The sequence below is a fragment of the Desmodus rotundus genome, chromosome 2, assembly GCF_022682495.2.
Source record: "Desmodus rotundus isolate HL8 chromosome 2, HLdesRot8A.1, whole genome shotgun sequence".
NCBI lineage: Eukaryota > Metazoa > Chordata > Mammalia > Chiroptera > Phyllostomidae > Desmodus > Desmodus rotundus.
The window spans coordinates 42318956-42338548 of NC_071388.1; the positions used below are offsets into that span (position 1 = coordinate 42318956).

General features: G+C 41.9%; 1 protein-coding gene and 1 long non-coding RNA gene across 4 annotated transcripts in view; one reads left to right on the forward strand and one right to left on the reverse strand.

Annotated features, from left to right (window-relative positions):
* MCF2L2 (MCF.2 cell line derived transforming sequence-like 2) overlaps nt 1-19593 on the reverse strand; it is a 213783-nt gene that overhangs the window by 113917 nt on the left and 80273 nt on the right. For all 3 annotated transcript variants that reach the window (XM_053918126.2, XM_053918124.2, XM_053918125.2), the window contains exons 12-14: nt 18717-18908; nt 10670-10847; nt 6055-6146 (exon numbers count right to left, since the gene is read on the reverse strand). In XM_053918126.2, coding sequence (XP_053774101.1) covers nt 6055-6146; nt 10670-10847; nt 18717-18908 — 462 coding nt within the window. The remainder of the gene's footprint in view (nt 1-6054; nt 6147-10669; nt 10848-18716; nt 18909-19593) is intronic.
* LOC128780202 (uncharacterized) lies at nt 8194-12039 on the forward strand. Its single transcript, XR_008426124.2, has 3 exons — nt 8194-8369; nt 8605-8713; nt 11752-12039. It is a non-coding gene; the product is annotated as an uncharacterized lncRNA (long non-coding RNA).

Below are 19593 nucleotides of genomic sequence, written 5' to 3' on the forward strand. Positions count from 1 at the left end.
GAGGTTGCAAGTAGGTGATGCTTCCTCCCTGTACGCTGATTTTCAGAAGGGCTTTAGTCTTTGAACTGCGGCTGTGTAGCTGGCCTGCCCAGGGGTGGTATCTAACAGGATGTCTCAACACAGAGGGCCTTGGGCTGGGCCTGAACACGGTGGCCTCACGTGTTTGGCCTTACCCTCCTCCTGTGTGTGCATGTGTACACTTACACATGCAGAGTTTACATTCCCCGGGGGTGCCTGCTGCCACCACAGGGGCTTTTCTGGGGTGCACTGTCCCAAAAGAGCAGATGCAGAGGGCCTTGTCAGGACTCCCTCCTTCCCCGGCCAAGGTGCCTTGTGCGGTGCAGCTCTTCACTCGGCCACACGGAAGCATCACTGTGTTTGAGAAGCCATGGACACCGACTGGTTTTGTGTAGAACTCATATCTCGCATCCCTTCCCCCTCTGGGATTGCTGTGCTTCGTCCACTGATCTTGTTCTTTCTGCGTAGTCACTTCCTGCCCAGATTCTACTTGTCCTTCAAAGTCCTGGATAGACCTAGCAGCTCACTAAGTGACTTCTGAATAAAAATCATGGCTTGGCGTCCTGGACTGTATTGGAAGGAGATTCAAATATGACAGTACCTGCTCCCTTCACTCCCTGGCTGGCATCAATTCTCAGAGGCTTAGAGCCCTTCGTCCTTAGGGAGGCTGCCACTCTGGTCCATCTTCTCAGGAGATCCCCATCAGAGTGTACGTTTATGAGTGGTGGGTTCTCAGTCCCCTTGATTTTTCCCCAGCTTCTGCCTCACCTCTTGTGGCACATGTCTCCTGTTAGAGTAATGCTGTCCCTATGCACTCCTGTCCTCAGGAATCTCAGAACTTAGGGGACCCGAAGACTTTCGTAAGTCAGGCAGCCAGAGAATTTCACTGCCAGATCTCAAAGATGTACCCCGTCCATGTTCACCAGGAAGCTGGCACAGAAGGGTGACCCTCATCCCCATTCCCTAACAAGGAGGAGTGAAAAATCTGGGGGGCGGGGAGGGATTGTGAGACAGGACAAGGGTCTCCAGGTCTGGGCCAGTCTTACACAATGCTAGTCTTGCTAAAAGCTAAAATGCAGCATAGTAGTTTGCAGACCAGCTGTAAACAGGATGAGCCTGACAAGAACTCAACCAGGTAAGTGCAGCCAACTGCAAAAAAAGAAATCAACATGTAATTGACTAAATATGAATATAAGCAATGGCTTAACCACCCTTCAGGGAAGACAGAGCTTTGCATATGAACCCTGTCTCCTCTACTTGCTGCAAGTAAATAAAACTACTTTGCTACAACCATGTCTTGTTCTTCAATGAACATTCCAAGCTGCGACCCTCTTGGGTTGAGTAATATGTAGACTATGCCAACACAAATCTAAACGTCTTTTCTAACCTAACTTTTTCTTACTAGCTTTCTTATATGTTTTGGAATTATGATTTCCCCGGTTATACTCCCCACCTTGGTAAATACTTTTGCATTTATTGGTCCTACATTGATTTCTTAATCTAGAATTTGGGGGGTTAATGCAAAAACCTCACTCTTCCTACTCATGTCGTTTTCGACTATGGATTCTCTTCTGCTCACACTGCTTCTCACTGCCCTGGGCTTTCGAAGCAGAAGTCTGCACAGCTTCTGTTTGCCACACTGAGGAAGCTTGGCAGCTCTGTTCCTGCCCAGCTCCACCCCAACCTTGACTGGTAAGTGTTATGTGTGAAGCCCTTCATTAAATACACAAAGCAACAGTAAGAAAAAAACAGAAGCCCAGAAAGATGACTGTAATACAGACTTTTGTCTGCTTAACACTACCTATTCTTGTTGGGGATGTGCCTAAGCACAGAGGGACCTAGCGGCTTGGCAGGATGGGTTTGGCATCTGAATTAAATAACAGCGGAAGGAAGAAACCAAAAGTCTGGTTGCCAGAGCTTCTTGGATTCTACTTAAGCCTGTGCTTCTCCATTGTCTGTTTTTACCAGTATGTAAGATAGGAGTAAATAATAAATGTAGCTTATGAAAATACTTTTATTTTGCTTAATCCCTTCACCTTTGCCACCCAGTCCCCCTAACCCCTATGTTCTGACCCTGTCAGTCTGTTCTATATATCTATGAGTCTGGTTTCTTTTTTAGTTAGTTTATTTTGTTCATTAGGTTCCACATATAAGTGAAATCATACGGTGATTGTCTTTCTCTGACTGGCTTATTTTACTTAGCATTAAACTCTTCAAGTTCATCCATGCTGATGCAAGGATTAAGATTTCCTTCTTTTTTTCCTATCCTTTTTAAAAATCTTCACCTGAGGGCATTTTTTCATTGCTTTTAGAGAGAGAGGAAGGGAGAGAAACATCTAGGTGAGAGAGAAACATTGACTGGTTGCCTCCTGTACACGCCTGGACTGGGGATCACAGGCATCTGACCTGGGGATCAAACACGCAGCCTAGGCAAATGCTCTGACCGGGAATCGAACCTACAATCTTTTGGCTCTGGGACGAAGATCCAACCAAGTGAGCCACACCAGCAAGGGCAACATTTCCTTTTTTTATGGCCAAGTAGTATTATATTTTGTAAAGACCACAGGTCTTTAATCCAGTCATTCACTGATGGACACTTGGGCTGCTTCCAAATTTTGGCTATTGTAAATAATGCTGCAACAAACAGGGGTGCATATATTCTTTCAAATTAGGTTTCAGATATTTTTGATATTCCCAGAAGCAGAATTGCTGGGTCATAAGGCAATTCCTTTTTTAATTTTTTGAGGTAACTCCACACTGCTTTCCACAGTGGCTGCACCAGTCCGCATTCCCACCTACTGTGCACAAGGGTTCCCTTTTCTCCACATCCTCACCAACACTTGTTGTTTAGTAATTTATTTGATGGTAGCCATCCTGACAGGTATGAGGTGATATCACATTGTGGTTTTAATATGCATCTCTCTCGTGATTAGTGATGATGAGCATCTTTTCATATGTCTATCGGCCATATTCAGGTCTTTGAAGAAGTGTCTATTCAGGTCTTTTGCCCATTTTTTTAAATTAGATTGTTTGTTTTTAGGGTGTTGAGTTGTATAAGTTCTTTATAAATTTTGGATATTAACCCCTTATTAAAGGTATCACTGGCAAACATGTTCTCCCATTCAGTGGGTTGCCTTTTCATTTTTTTGATGGTTTTCTTTGCTGTGCAAACTTTTTATTTTGATATAGTCCCATTTGTTTATTTTTTCTTTTGTTTCCCTTGCCTGAGGAGTTATATCAGAAAAAATATTGTGATGTAAAATGTCTGATATTTTACTGCCTATGTTTCCTTCTAGGATTTTTATGATTTCAAGTTTAACATTTAAGTCTTTAATCCATTTTGAGTTTATTCTTCTATATGGTGTAAAAAGGTCGTCCAGTTTCATTTTTTTGTATGTACCTGTCCAATTTTCCCAACACCATTTGTTGACTAGACTATCTTTACACAATTGTATATTCTTGCTTCCTTTGTTAAATATTAATTGACCATAATGGCATGGGTTTATTTCTGGTCTCTGTTCTGTTCCATTGATCTGTGTGTCTCTTTTTATGCAAGTACCTTGCTGTTTGATTACTCTGGCCTTGTAGTGTAGTTTGATATCAGGTAGCATGACTGCTCCAACTTTGTTCTTCTTTCTCAACATTGATGTTGCTATTTGGGGTCTTTTGTACTTCCACATACATTTTTGGATATTTGTTCTGGTTCCATATAATACACCCTTGGTAACTTGATAGGAATTGCATTGAATCTGTAGATTGCTGTGGGTAGTATGGACATTTTAATGATGTTAATTCTTCCTATCAATGAACATGGTATGTGCTTCTGCTTATTCATATCTTCTTGAATTTCTTTCCTTAGAGCCTTATAATTTTCCAGGTACAGGTCTTTTAGAGCCTTGGTTAAATTTACTCCTAGGTATTTTGTTTCTTTTTGATGGGATTGTTTTCTTAGTTTTCCTTTCTGATAGTTCATTATTGGTGTGTAGAAATGCAATGAATTTCCAGATATTCATTTTGTCTCTGGCTACTTTACTTAATTTATTTATCAGTTCTAGTAGTTTTCTGGTGGAATCTTTAGGATTCTCTATATACAGTATCATGTCATCTGCACATAATGACAGTTTTATTTCTTCCATTCCAATTTGGATGCCTTTTATTTCTTCTTCTTGTCTTATTGCTGTGGCTAGGACTTCCAGTACTATGTTGAATAAGAGTGGTGAAAGCATCCCTGTCCTGTTCCTGACCTTACGGGAAATGCTTTTAGTTTTGCTCATTGGGTATGATGTTGAGTGTGGGTCTGTCATATATGGACTTTATTATGTTGAAGTATGTTCCCTCTATTCCCACTTTGCTGAGAGTTTTTACCATAAATTGGTGTTGAATTTTATCAAATGCTTTTTCTGCATCTATTGATATGATCATGTAATTTTTCTCCTTCATTTTCTTTATGTGGTATATCACATTTATTGATTGGAGGATATTGTACCAACCTTGCAACCCAGGAATAAATTCCACTGACTCCTTTAAATTCCACAAATTCCTTTAGCTTTTTTTTTTCCTTGTCTGGGAAGCTCTTCATTTCTCCTTCAATTTTAAATGATATCTTTGCCGGGTAAATTCATCTTGGTTGTAGGTCCTTGCTTTTGATCACTTTAAATATTTCATGCCATTACATTCTGGCCTGCTCAGTTTAAAAACAACCCTTCTTCTTTTTCAATGTCACTTAAATAATTCCACAGACTTCATGGATGTCAAGTCTGGTGAAGCTAATTTCATTTACCCATTTCCAAAGGTTGCTGTTTTTTTTTAATGGTTAATCAAGGCTTATACAACTGCAGACTGTTTCCTAACTCTGGAAGGCATGGTGGTGCAATTCTCCAACCACGAGGGACTCTGAAACAGCAATGACAATGTCCTAATTTGCCCAGGATACAGCATGATAACCAAACAAATTACTGAAGAATGCAGCTTTCTCTCTCTAAGAAAAATCTGGTGGGAGCTAGTTCCCACAGTGCTTCTGCCTCCAGGAAGAAAAGTCTAAGATTAACTTTCAGCCTGACTTCTTGATGGTCAGCCGAGTCCCCATGGGGCCCTATATTCAGACACATTAGGAATTGATGATGGACCCAAACCGTTGCTGAGGTGCATTTGAGCCCATGGTCTACTGGCCCCTGGTTTCAGAAACATTCATCCAGCCAGACGTTTAATTTTCAGTGAAGCAGGGGAAAGGGGACCTCTCTGGGGTGGCCATGCCACAGCATATACTTATAATTATTTCATTTGGGTTTTTTAAGTCTAATGTTACTTTACAGTTATACAGTGCTTGGCAATTTTCAAATTTTCATTTGATGCTCAAAACAGTTTCAGGAGGTAGCTATTGGCATCCCGTTTTTACAGATGAGGTTCAGGGAGGTTATGTTGCTTAAATTCAGGTCTGCCTGATTCCAAGGCTTATGCTCTTTTTCTTTCTTACTTTTATTTTGAAATAATTATAGAGTCCCATGAGGTTACAAAGAAATATACAGAGAAGTCCTGTGTACCCTTGCCCCAGCCTCCTCCAATGTTTACATCTTACACAAATTGAGTATAACATTAAAACCAAGAAAATGACATCGGCACAATCCGCAGAGCTTACTCAGAGTTCCCCAGGTATGCATGTGCTCTGTGTGCGTGTAGCTCTTATGCAGCTTTTTCATGTGCTTTTTATGTATAGACTATAAACACTATGCTACCAATTTTAAATATGAAGTCAGATCATAGGAATGAATAAAATGACTTCCCTCAATAAAACAATATCTACAAATAATTACGTATTACCGAACAGTTTTTCAGACAGCTGCAGTTAAGAAGAAAGAAAAGGAAGAAGTACCATAAACCTCAGCTCTTGGGAGCACTAGTCTGTGCTACATGCCTTTACAGGGGTATTTTCAGGAGCTGATGATAGCTATGGAACAGGGAACTTGACTTATTGATAATTATGGCAGCAATAGTCTCTCATGTTGGAAACCTGGATCAGTAAAAGAAAGGCGATCTTACCTTGCCTTCAAATTTAGTCTTGTCTTCTTCCTTTTCCAGGGAGTTCAAATCTGTCTCCGCATAGGGTTGCTCAGATGTTTTCTGAAGAGGAGCTAAAGCGACAAAGAAAACCTGCCTTTAATTTGGTGATTTGGCTTATAAGTCACTCAGCTCTCGGCCTGACTTGAACAAGTAGCTGGGCTGTGTTGAGGCAGTTGATTAACAAAGCCAAGTTGAGTTGCAGAGGTGGTAGGTGAACTTAGAGGTGAAGGAGAGATGCAAAAGTGACATAGAGTCCTTGACCCCGGGCACTTAACATTTGATCCAGAGAAATAAAAGTCACCCCCAACACCACATGAAACATCCAACCTCAACAAATCTGCAAATGTAACAAGGTAAAAATGATAGCTTCCATCATTCCTACTTTTAAGGCCCAGCTACGGGATCCCTTTCTTTATGAAGTCTTCCTTGACTTTCAAACTTCCTGGGTTTTTCATGCACTGCTGCTTGAGCTTTTATCATTTGTGTTGTATTTGATGTTATTTTTGGGTTAGAAGACAGATTCAATTCTAGGTATCACATACTATTGAATGTATTCCTCCATTGTACAGGTAATTAATTTGTGCTTACTATAGAAAATTTGAACAATGCTAAAATCTTGCTACTTAAACACAACCATTTACTATATTTCTTTGAAATGCTCTCTCTCTACACACACACACTCACACACGTCATACTGTGATGAAATAAGCACCTTAGCCAGAAGGAATTGTTGGCTAGTCTGATGATCTAGCAGCTGGGCTCCAGAACTGATGGAATCACATTTATTAGTGGATAATATGACTGGGGGAAGAATCACTTGGCTGAGTCAGGAGGGAACTGGGCTTTCTTGCTCCTGCTCTCCTCCCTCAGCCACTCTATTTCCCTGCTTCCCTTCCCACAGGCTTCTCAGACATCTGGGAGACAACCTTTATTCAGGCTCTGTGGCCTTTGGCAACGAGATTGGGACTTACTGAGGGGGCTGCATTAGGGGGTAACTGGTACAAGGCTAATAAGTAAGTAGTACTTTAAGTCTTTATTTGTCATCATCACCATCCTTACATCCCTTGGGAAACTCACTGGATACATGTGATTAACACGAGACAGGATTTTGACCATTTCTAGGTCCCATGGCCAAAATGCCATCCATCTAATGCCACCAGTATATCACTCTGATTCTTATGTGTGGTGGCCTTGATGGAGGCCACCCATCTAACTTCCAGGAGCCCCTGGCAACCCTCAGATTCTGTGAGCCAACTGGAGGCAGCTTGGGCTTTCTATGGGTTTTCATGGAGGCTCTGCTGAAATCTGCGGTGAAGTGCATGTTTGCTGCCCCATGCAGCTGCTCTGCAGCAATGGGCTCCTCACTTTCTGCAGGATCTCTGTGAGCTGAGTGATTCCAGGAATACTAATTGGATACTGAACATGCATTTACTATAATTGGCAATACCCATGACTGAGAAGCACCTGCCCTTAACACCATTAAGTACGATGACAAAATTAAAGGCAGGGATGTGGGAGCCATACTGCCTTCATTCGAGACTTGCTCTTTCATGTATGAGATACACATTACAGAGATATCCCTGTGCCTCAGCTTCTTCAGCTGGGAAGTGGGGAATAATGAGAAAGCCTATAGGACTGGGTTGCTATGAGAGTTTAGTGAGTTAATAAGTACAAAGTGTTTAGATCATATTAATACTTAGTACATTTTTGCTATTAGTATAGCCACATGGCATTAAAAAGAATTTTGTTCACATTCCTTATTTAACTTCAGGGAGGTTAAACGTTCTACCCAAGAACCTAGCTAATAAGAGTCAGAGCTGACATTCCAGCTCCCATCTCTAAGCTCTCTGCCCAGGTTCCTTACACTGTGAAATAGAATAGTTTATCTTGGCACAGACTCAGTCACTAAGGAATCAGACAAATGAGTTTGAAAATCCTGTTAGTGACTTGCCCGAGTCCACACTCCGTGGCTACGCTCCAAAACAAAAGTACAGGATTGTTCTGCAGAATGAACAAGTCGCTTGACCAAGGTCAACGATACCTGTTCAGACATGACAAAGATCTGTTTACCTCAGGAGGGTCATTACCTATTATGAAATCGTGGGCTTGAAAAGCTGAGAAACAATCCATCATTCCTGCTATATTTACCTGTAACAAACACGTATGCCTTAAAACAATGAGAGAGGCAAAGTCATGGAAGTAAACATAATTTCATTTTGGGAAAGATGCCTAGAGGAGAGATCAGGAGAATCAAGTCCTGTTTCCTGCCATCCAAGAAGGATGTCTCCATGTGTGTGAGTGTTTGTATGTCGCTGTGGTATGTGCCCATAAGTATGTCTGAGTGTGTGTGTGTGCACACGGGTGCACATGGAAAATTTCAGGAAAGAAATGCACTGAACTGTAATCAAGTTTTCTACAATCTGGAATATATGATAAGAGTCAGGACTGCAAGTTGTACTAAACAGAGAATTAATCAAAAGACCCATCATTTTCAGATAAATAACAACTGAAATAATTTGTTGCAAACAGAGCTGCACAGCAAGAAATGCTAAAGGAAGTTTTTCAGCCTGAAGGGAAATGGCGCAAGATGCTAATTCAGATAAAGGAATAAAGAAGACTGCAAATGGTGAATAGGATGGTAAATATAAAAGAATGCATACATTTTCTTTTTTCTTCCTTTCTCTTAATTTTTTTAAAAGACATATGATTGTTAAAAGCAAAAATTATATCACAATATTGGGGGATTTAACATATATAGATGCAAGATTTATAGTAAGAATAGTACAGAGGATGGGTGGGGGTGTGTGGAAATATACTGTTGCAAATTTCCTGTATTTTTCATAAAGTGCTACAATGTTAATTCAAAGTAGATTTCTATAAATTAAGGATGCACGCGATAATCCCTAAGAGAAACATCTGGGGAAAAACAATGCAAAAAAGTATGTATGCTAAAAAGTCAACAGAGGAATTAAAAAGGAAGACAAGAATAAATTTGCTAACCCAAAAGAAGGCAGGAAAAGAGGAACAGAGAAATTTTTAAAAAACATATGAGACAAGTAGACAACAAATAACAAAATAGTAGCTCCAAATCCAGCTACTAAACATCCAATTAGAAGGCAGAGGTTAACAGAAAGTTTTAAAAAGGTAAGACCAACTATATGCTACCTACAAGAAAAACACTTTAAAAAGAAAAAGAGAAACAGAAGAATGGAAAAAGTATCTCATGCAAACACTAAGCATAAGAAACCTGGGAAGGCTGTATTAATAACAGACAAAATAGACTTTAAGACAGAGTTTTACTGAAGGGAAGGAGGGAAGGAGAGACCTTTTGTAGTTATAAAAGGGCCAGTATATCTGGAAGATATAAGTATGAATATGTATCTGCTTAATAACAAAGTTTCAAAATATGTGAAACAACAAATAACATATACATGGCCAAGAGTGGTTTCTCCCAAGAATGTATGATTGTTTTAACATCTGAAAAGAAGTGACTCTAATGCACCATATTAACAAAAAAAAAGGAGGAAACCATATGTTCATTTCAATATATAGCACCAAAAAGCATATGAAAAATTCCAATCATTCATGATGAAAACTCATCAAACTAGGCACAGACAGGCACATCCTCAGTCTGATAAAAGACATCTATAAAACACTGACTAAAGTCATACCTCAAGGTGAAATAGACTCTTTCCCTTAATATGAGGAAAAGATAGGAGTGCCTGCCCTTATCACTTCTATTCAACATTGTACTGGAGGTCCCAGCCAATCGAATAAGACACAGGAAAAAAAGGCCTGGAGATCAAAATAGAAGAGGTAAAATTGTCCCTATTCATAGATGACATAGTGTATTTCCATTTTGAAGTATATTCCTATGGTAGTTATATATGTTAATTCTATTTACTATAGGGATAAAAAAACACAAAATGCCTAGGAACTTCACACTAAAACCTGCTATATTGCCAAGAGAAATTAAAGAGGACCTAAATGAGTGGAGAGTTATAATAGTTATGAACCAGAAGACTCAATATTGGCACGATAACAGTTCACCCCAAAGTAATCGGTATAGTCAGTGAAATCTGAGCCATAATCCCAGCAGAAATTGAAAGGTGATTCTAAAATTTATATGGAAATGTAAAGGACCCCACATAGCCAAAACTCTTGAAAAGAATGAAGTTGGAAGACTTACACTAACTGATCTCAAGGCTTAGTAATAAACTAGAGTAAACAAGACCATGTGGGATTGGTATACGGACTCACCTGTGTTTTTAATCTTTTCAAAGAACCAACTTGACCACTCCATTGCTAATAGAACCTGGTGGGACTTCTAATGGTCTTTAATGGAACCTATTTTATGCTAATGTTATTTTTGCATTCATATGATTATTCTGATAGACTATGAGCTTCTCCTTGCATCCAAAATTTTATCAAACTTTGTAAGTCCTCAATGCCTATACTATTTTATATCTGTAGTTTGTTTTAAATAATGTCTGTCAAAACAACAGCTATTAGTCATCTTAAACAACCACAAGTCTACTCTCATGGGCAATGATAAAACATAAAGCCACAAAGCTTTCTTCCCCAAATAACCTACCCAAGACAGAGGGCTGGCTGGTTTTTGGTGACACCCATTTTGGGGAGGACTCAGGATGGGGGGCCACAGGTTGCACAGGGCGAGTCTGTCTGGCTGCCAGTTTCATCAGACTCATTTGCCTCTTGTGAAATATTTCCTGTACGTCGCCCAGCTTCTGCAGGACTTTCTGGGCTCTGGCCTGCAGAAACAAAAGCAAGTCATTAGGTTGCTGTGCACTGAGCCTGAGGACAGGACACATTCCCTTTCTTGCACCTTCCCCTCTCCCCCCACCCCCAGCCTCCCCTAGGGGGCTCTTCTCTGGGCGTCCATACGCAAGTTGTCCCACATCCTGCCTTGCACCAGAGTTGTGTTTCTAGGAGCCTGCATCTCCCACTTGGTTGACAATGATTGCATCTCACTGCTTCATCTCCCGTGACTGCAGCTGCCTAGCACAGAGCAGTGCTCGGGAAATATGTGGCGAGTGGATAAATGTTCACTAAGCCATGTGCATTAATGGTGGAAAAGGATGCCACAGGCCATGGTAAAGGGCATTAGGCCAACTTACAAGCCAGGCCAGTTTAAAAATAAGGAATGTGCTCTGAATAAAGGCCCTGATGGGGAAAAGAGTTTTAAGTGTTCTGGGGGAAACAGTTGTCTAAATTCTGAAACAGAATCAAGGAAACCACAAGCACCAGTAATTTAAAAAAGATAGCTATTCAAATGCTATTCAGGGTGACTCCTCTGCATGTAAGCAGGAAGTAAACTGAAGAAATACGAGAGCAGAGGTGACACTCCCAGACAGTCCTGTAACTGGCTGTGTGCTCTGAGGCAGAGTTCAGGAGAGCAAGAAACAAGGCCTGAAAGTCTTCGAGTTTCACCACGGCCTCGCTTCCAGCACAGCACCCCTCTAGCTCAGGTGGGTCAAGGAAAGTGAGGAGCCTCCATCGTGCTGACACTGACATCTATCTTGCAGATTTTTTTGTTTAATCCTCACCCAGGGACATTTTCATTGCTTTTAAAGAAAGGAAGGGACAAAAAGAAACATCAGTGAGAGAGAGAAGCATTGACTGGTTGTGCCCTGACCTGCAACCTTCATGTTACAGGCCGATGCTCCAACCAGACAAACCACACCAGATGATTTTAACCACCAAAGGACCCAGAATTAGAAGAGCTGAACCACCATGAGCCGTGCAGGGTGCTTTGAGGATGCCTAATACTGAAAGTACAAGCTCAGCACACACCCAGGAGCAGGGGGGTGCCACATTTTGCAACTAGAAAAGTAAATTTGTCTTTGTTATGCTGGGCCACCTTCAGAGGGAAGGGGACCCTATCTCTGAGGCAGGACTGGAGTGTCAGTTACAGAAAAGCTCTTCCCCTCCAGCCTGAGGGTCCTGTCAAGGCTGACTGACCTCTGCACCTAGGTCCTGTCTCACCCTGCGGGGGTCCAAGTGCAGACCTGCACGGTCCCCTAGAGTAACCATGAGCCATAGGAGGCTCTCCAGCACTTGAAATGCAGCTGGTCTGAATTCAGCTGTGCTGGCAGCATCGAATACACACTGGCTTTGGAAGACATGTAAAGAGAACACAAAGTACCTCAATAGTATTTGATACCCATTGCAGGTTGAAATGATATTTTGGACATAGGTTAAATAAAACATTCAAATTGACTTCCCTTGTTTCTTTTCACTTGTTAGAATGTGGCCACTAGAAAATCCTATCAGCTCACATATGAGACTTGCATCATATTTCTATTGGACAGCACTGGCCTAGACCAGGGGTTGGCCAACTTTTTCTGTAAAGGTCTAAACAGTAAAACCTTCGGGCCTGGCAGGCCACCTGGTCTCTGGGATAACTACTGCACCCTGCCACTGCTGCATCGCAGCGGGCACAGCTAATAGCTGATACCAAAGGAAATGAGTGTGGCTGCCTTCTGACAAAACTCTAGGCACAAGATGGCCAGCAAGCAGCCCTGCGCCACGCGGGCTGTGCTTTGCTACCCCCTAGTCTTGACTTAACGCAGGGCCTGTGTTTAAACCGTCTCCAGAGCATGTGCCTCTGGCCTCAGGAAGCACAGCTGCACAGTGCACGTGAGGTTCTGATAATACGGCTCTGAGCCCAAGTCCTGAAAGAAGCCAAGACCTCTTACAGCAGGGTGACGGCCATGGGAGCTGATGGGGATAAGAACCGGTGACCAGCCACGACTACCTGCCCTTCTGGCCCAGTGACGCGTTTGAGGAAACTGAGTTAACTGCTGCACAAAATAAGAACTCTCCTATGGAGGCTGATTGGAAAAGGTGGAGGGACTAAGCAAAACAGAAACAACAACGAACCTCACAGACAAACAACTGTATGGCTATTACCAGAAGGAAATGGGGGTGGGGAGTCTCAGGAAAGTAAAGGGAGGTAAAAATAGTGATGGAAAGAGACATGAGTTTGGATGGTGAACACACAAGGCAATACATAGATGATGTGTTATAGAACTGTGTACCTGAAACCTGTATAATTATATTGACCAATGTCTCCCCAGTAAACTCAATTTAAAAAAAACAAGGGAACAAACATCTGAACGAGGTCAGTGCCACGTGCTAGGCAAAGCCCAGCGGCTCACCTCTCAGACTGGGTAGGACTCAAGTCACCTTTGCCCTTCTGTGCCTGTCCCCAGATCCCAGGGTGAACCCTGCAATGGTTCACTGAGTTAAACCGAGGCATGCAGAAGAAACCCTAGATTCCTAAACTCAGACCAGGGGGAGGTGAGTGCAAGATTAACAACTGCATTTCCGTTTTCCATATCATAACCAGAATTAGCTTTCTCAAATGTAAATATGCTCACATAATTTACCCGTTCAAAAGCCCTGCAGTGGCATCTCACTCCCCATCCTATAGCACCAGGCTCTTCATACTTGATCATGACCACTGCCTCCCTGTGTGCCCCACTGTCCCTCCATTTCACGAGCTCTCGGACCTAGGAGCACTTGCTGGGGAAATGTGTGTCTTCTACCACACTGCCCACACCTCGGCCGCAGGGACTGCATTGTATTGCATTCTCAGATAAAGCACAACCTGGGTACCCAATAAATATTTGAAGAGTTGAATTTTGCTATTTGCTACTAAGGTGGTTTCATTCTCTGCACTGGATGGTGAAAGTGAATGAGGGAGAGAAACCAAAAGAGCAGCACTAGGGGCAATGCCATGAAGAGCCTCAGACAGAGACGGCGTGGCTGCTACAGGAACGACAGTTCATGGCTGATGTCGTTTTGAAGACCGTTATGTCTGAAATGTAACAGAGTCAAACTTTTAGACATAAAGTATCAGTTTTGAAGAAAAAAACTTTATTTTTTGAATAGTTTTGGATTTATAGAAAAATTACAAAATAGTGCAGAGAGTTCCCACATTCTCCACACCCAGTTTCCATTATTATTAACAGGCTTACATTACTATGGTACATTTCTTGCAATTAATGAATCAATATCAATACATTATTATTAAAAATTATTACTATTAAATACAGTGCACACTTTATCTAGGCTTCCTTAGTTTTTACCTAATGTGCCTTCCCCCAGGGTCCCATCAGGACACCATGTTACATTTAGTTGTCACGACTTCGGCTGCTCTTGGCTGTGGCCATTTCTCAGCCTTTCCTGGTTTTTGATGACCTTGACTATTTTGAGGTGCATCGGTCAGGAATTTTGTAGAAAGTCCCTCAGCTAATATTTATCTGATGATTTTCTCATGAATAGACTGAAGTTATGGGGTTGGTTTGGGCGGAGGAGGGGAAGACTATGGAAGAAAAGTGCCATTTTCATCACATCATATCAAGGGTACATACTATCTGCATGACTTAATACTGTTGATGTTGACCTTGATTACCGGGCTGAGGTAGCATGTGTTCGTTTTCTCCACTGTGAAGTCACTCTTTCATTTCTCCTTTCCCACACTGTACCCTTTGGAAGGAAGCCACTGTGTGCAGCCCACACTTAAGGATGGGGAAGTTCTGCTTTGCTCCACCTCCTCGAGGGCTAAGTATCTACATAAATAATTTGGAATTCTTTTGCATTCAAGACTAGGTTCCTTTCCCCAGCTGATTTATTTATTCCATCATTTATTTATCTCAGTATGGATTTGTGGAGATGTATTTTATACATTGGGTTTTAATTCAATACTTCTCTATTAATTTTGTTGTTCAATTGTTCCAGCACTGGCCACGGGGCACTCTTTCAACTGCTTCCTATGTCCCATCATTGGGGTTTGTTTTGGTTTTAGGAGTTCCTTACTTTTTGCCATTATAATATGCTCTAGAATCATCTTGTATATTTCTTCCCCCAGTCCTAGAATCAGCCATTTCTCCCAGGAGCTTGGGTCTCTTATTAAAGAATGGTATTATTACAGAAACCAAGATCAAGGCACTAGGTGTGCCTCTCTTACAGCCACAGCTGTATCGCATCCTGGGCCCCCTCTGTCTTTCTTTACAATTAGGGGTGGTAACCACTCCCTGTTTTCCTGCTAGCCCTGGGGTGCTTCACTATTCCTGTTGGGTTCCTTAATCTTGCCCATGTCTTTTTAAAAGTGCCTGCATCAACCCCCCTAAAAATAGGTGAATCGGATTCTCAAAAAGGTCCATGACTCACAAGCGGTGAAGAGGCCATTAGAGCAGAGGTGCATACAAAGTGATGTGGGCATCAGAGGACAGTGTGCTGTCCACAACTCCACGGGCCTCACAGAAGAATGCTCCTCTCAAAATGCAAATCCCAGACTATTCGAAAAAATCCAAACTGATGGAAGACTCCCAAACTCTTTTTATGAAGCCAGCATCATCCTAATCCCAAAACCAGATAAAGACACAATGAAGAAAGAAAACTTCAGACCAATATCGCTGATGAACATAGATGCTAAAATTCTCAACAAAATATTGGCAAACTGCATCCAACAATACATTAAAAAGATCATACACCATGACCAAGTGGGATTCATCCCAGGGATGCAAGGATGGTACAATATTTGCAAATCAATAAACATAATACATCACATCAACAATAGCAAAGACAAAAATCACATGATCATATCAATAGATGCAGAAAAACCATTTAACAAGGTACAGCACCCATTTATGATAAAAACACTCAGCAAAGTGGGAACAGAGGGAGCATTCCTCAACATAATAAAGGCCATATATGAGAGACCTACCGCCAACATCATACTCAATGGACAAAAACTTAGAGCTTTGCCACTAAGATCAGGAACAAGACAAGGATGCCCTCTCTCACCACTCCTATTCAACATAGTATTGGAAGCCCTAGCCACAGCAATCAGACAAGAAAAATAAATAAAAGGCATCCAAATTGGAAAGGAGGAAATGAAACTGTCACTGTTTGCAGACGACATGATAGTGTACATGGAAAATCCTATAGACTCCACCAAAAAACTACTCGACCTAATAAATGAATTTGGCAAAACAGCTGGATACAAAGTCAATACTCAGAAATCAAAGGCATTCCTGTACACCAACAACGAAACTGCAGAAACAGAAATCAGGAAAAAAAAATCCCATTTGATATAGCAACAAGAAAAATAAAGTACCTAGGAATAAACCTAACCAAGGAGGCAAAAGACCTGTACTCAGAAAACTACACAACACTGAAGAAAGAAATTAAGGAAGACACAAACAAATGGAAGCATGTACCATGCTCATGGAGTGGAAGAATTAACATCATCAAAATAACCATACTACCCAAAGCAATTTATAGATTCAATGCAATCCCTATTAGAGTACCCATGACATATTTCACAGATATAGAACAAACATTTCAGAAATTTATATGGAACCATAAACGACCCCGAATAGCTGCAGCAATTTTGAGAAAGAAGAACAAAGCAGGAGGGATCACAATACCTGATATCAAACTGTATTACAAGGCCACTGTAATCAAAACAGCCTGGTACTGGCATAAAAACCGGCACATAGACCAATGGAACAGAACAGAGAGCCCAGAAATAAACTCAAGTCTTTACGGTCAATTAATATTTGACAAAGGAGGCAGGAGCATAAAATGGAGCAAAAACAGCCTCTTCAACAGATGGTGTTGGGAGATCTGGACAGCTACATGCAAAAAAATGAAACTCGATCACCAACTTACGCCATACACAAAAATAAACTCAAGATGGATAAAAGACTTAAATATAAGTCATAACACCATAAAAGTCCTAGAGGAAAACATTGGCAGGAAAATCTCAGACATTCCACGCAGCAACATCCTCACAGACATGTCCCCTAAAGCAAGGGACATAAAGGAAAGAATAAACAAATGGGATCTCATCAAAATAAAAAGCTTCTGCATGGCTAAAGAAAACAGCACCAAATTACAAAGAGAACCAACAGTATGGGAAACATATTTGCTAATGATACCTCAGACAAGGGCCTGATCTCCAAAATATATAAAGAACTCACACAACTCCACTCCAGGAAGACAAACAACTCAATTAAAAAATGGGCAAAGGACTTGAACAGACACTTCTCCAAGGAAGACATACAGAGGGCCGAGAGACGTATGAAAAGATGCTCAGCATCACTAGCCATCAGAGAGATGCAAATTAAAACCACAATGAGGTACCATCTCACACCAGTCAGAGTGGCCAACATAAACAAATCCACAAACAAATGTTGGAGAGGATGTGAAGAAAAGGGAACCCTAGTGCACTGTTGGTGGGAATGCAGCCTGGTGAGGCCACTGTGGAAAACAGTATGGAATTTCCTCAGAAAACTAAAAATGGAACTGCCCCTTGACCCAGCAATTCTGCTGCTGCGATTATACCCTAAGAGCCCTGAAACACCAACCCAAAAGAACCTGTGCACCCCAATGTTCATAGCAGCACAATTTACAATAGCCAAGTACTGGAAGCAACCTAAGTGTCCATCAGCAAACGAGTGGATCCAAAAACTATGGTATATTTACACAATGGAATTCTATGCAGCAGAGAGAAAGAAGGAGCTAATACCCTTTGCAACAGCATGGATGGAACTGGAGAGCATTATGCTAAGTGAAATAAGCCAGGCGGTGAGGGACAAATACCATATGATCTCACCTTTGACTGGAACATAATAAATAGAAGAAAAAAGGAAACAAAATATAACCAGAGACATTGAAGTTAAGAACCATCTAACAATGGTCAGGACTTGAACAGACCAATGGTCAGGGGGGAGTGGGGAGGGGACAGTGAGGAGAGGGGATTACAGGAAATACTATAAAGGACACATGGACAAAATCAAGGGGGAAAGTGGAGGTGGGGGAGGGAGGGGGGTTCAGCTGGGGTGGGGTGGAGGGATGGGGAGAAAAGGCACACAACTGTAATTGAATAACAATAAAAAAAATTTAAAAAATGCAAATCCACCTAAGTTGTTCTCCTGCTTAAACTCTGTAGTGGCTTCCCACCACTCTTAGAAAGGAGGCCAACTCCTTCATAAGGCCCACAAAGCCCCACCTCATCTGTCCCTCTCTAATCTTTGTTGGCTCTCTGCCTCCCAGGCACCCTGACCCTTGGCTTCTGCACTTGTGCCCAGCTCCCTCCAGCCCTGTGGCCCCTGCACATGCTGTTCCTGAGTGGAAAGGACCCCCATCTTCTCTACTCATCCCCTAGGGCTTGGTTCAGATGACCCCCAGTCCAGGTCAAGTTCCTCTGTCACAATTGATAGGACCCTGAATCCTAACTCCAGAGCCCTTAGCTCGGAAAACATTTTTGTGATTTGTGTTTGACATTTAATAATGTCATTGTCCCTCTAAACTGTAACTTCCATGAAGGATGCAACCATGTTTATTTCTATTTGCCTTTGTGTCCTCAGCACAGTGCATGATATGTCAGAGATGCTCGTAAGGATTTGTAGGGAAATGGATGAGCGAAGGTGATATTTGAGTCAGACTGTGAAGAGTCACTTTGCCAGGAATCTAAGAGGCTACCTGAGGGCTCAAGAACTGGTTCACTTGCTCAGTATGTCCTACCTGGACTTACTTAGGCAATAGACAGAGGCCCCCAATGCCGCCTTCCCAACCACAGGATGAAAATAACCCATCAACATTACCTCTATGTCAGCGGTGAGTATCAGCTCAAACTGCTGGTAAAACTCCTTGGAGCTGGGCAGCTGGTACTCCTTCGCTGTGCCCAGGAATGCCTCAATGTCATTCAAGGCAATGTCAACACCTTCTCGTGACTGGCATTTGTCTACAGCTTGGGAAGCCAAGAGGTAGATTCCTGCTTCACACCACTGGCTGACCTTTTGAAAAGAAACATAGTGTCCTGTGCAGTAAGCTTGACCACATCTCGGCCACCACGACCCTCGAGAGGTCGGAGGTCCACTGGGGTCTGCCAGGATTCTGGGACAGTGGGAAATTGTCGTGGGCCAGCATCAAGTCAAGAGGACTAACCACTGTAAATACAGCTGTGAGGCAGACAGACCCAAACCAATTTTACATCTGTGCACTTTTCAGGGAAGTCACTCAATCAGTAAAATAACTGCATAAACATTCTTCTCTTTCTCTGCAGACAGTAATTCCTACTCCTCCAGGAGGAGAAAGTTAAGTATTTCTGAGCTTGGTCTAACTATAGAGAAATGTAACCAATGAGTTTTCAGGTTGACTGTCTAGGCCCCTTGTCTTGCTTCCTCATTGGTTACACGAGCACAGGGTGATTAGTGAGGTGGCAGACCTGGCCCCTACACGCTTTCCTGGGGGAGAGACAGTCCTATCAGCAAAAACACCACTTTCCTCTGCCCTTACTTGTTCTTATTGTCATTTGTCTTTCCCAGGGAAGAATCTGAGAATGAAAATTTCTGTAACTCAGAATAGCAATACTCAAACTTTCCAGAATGCTCTAATGAAGTCAGGTGACAAATTCTTGTAATTCAACATTTAAAAGATGAAAACAGAAACACAAGAGCCCTTGTGATGCCTGAATATTGA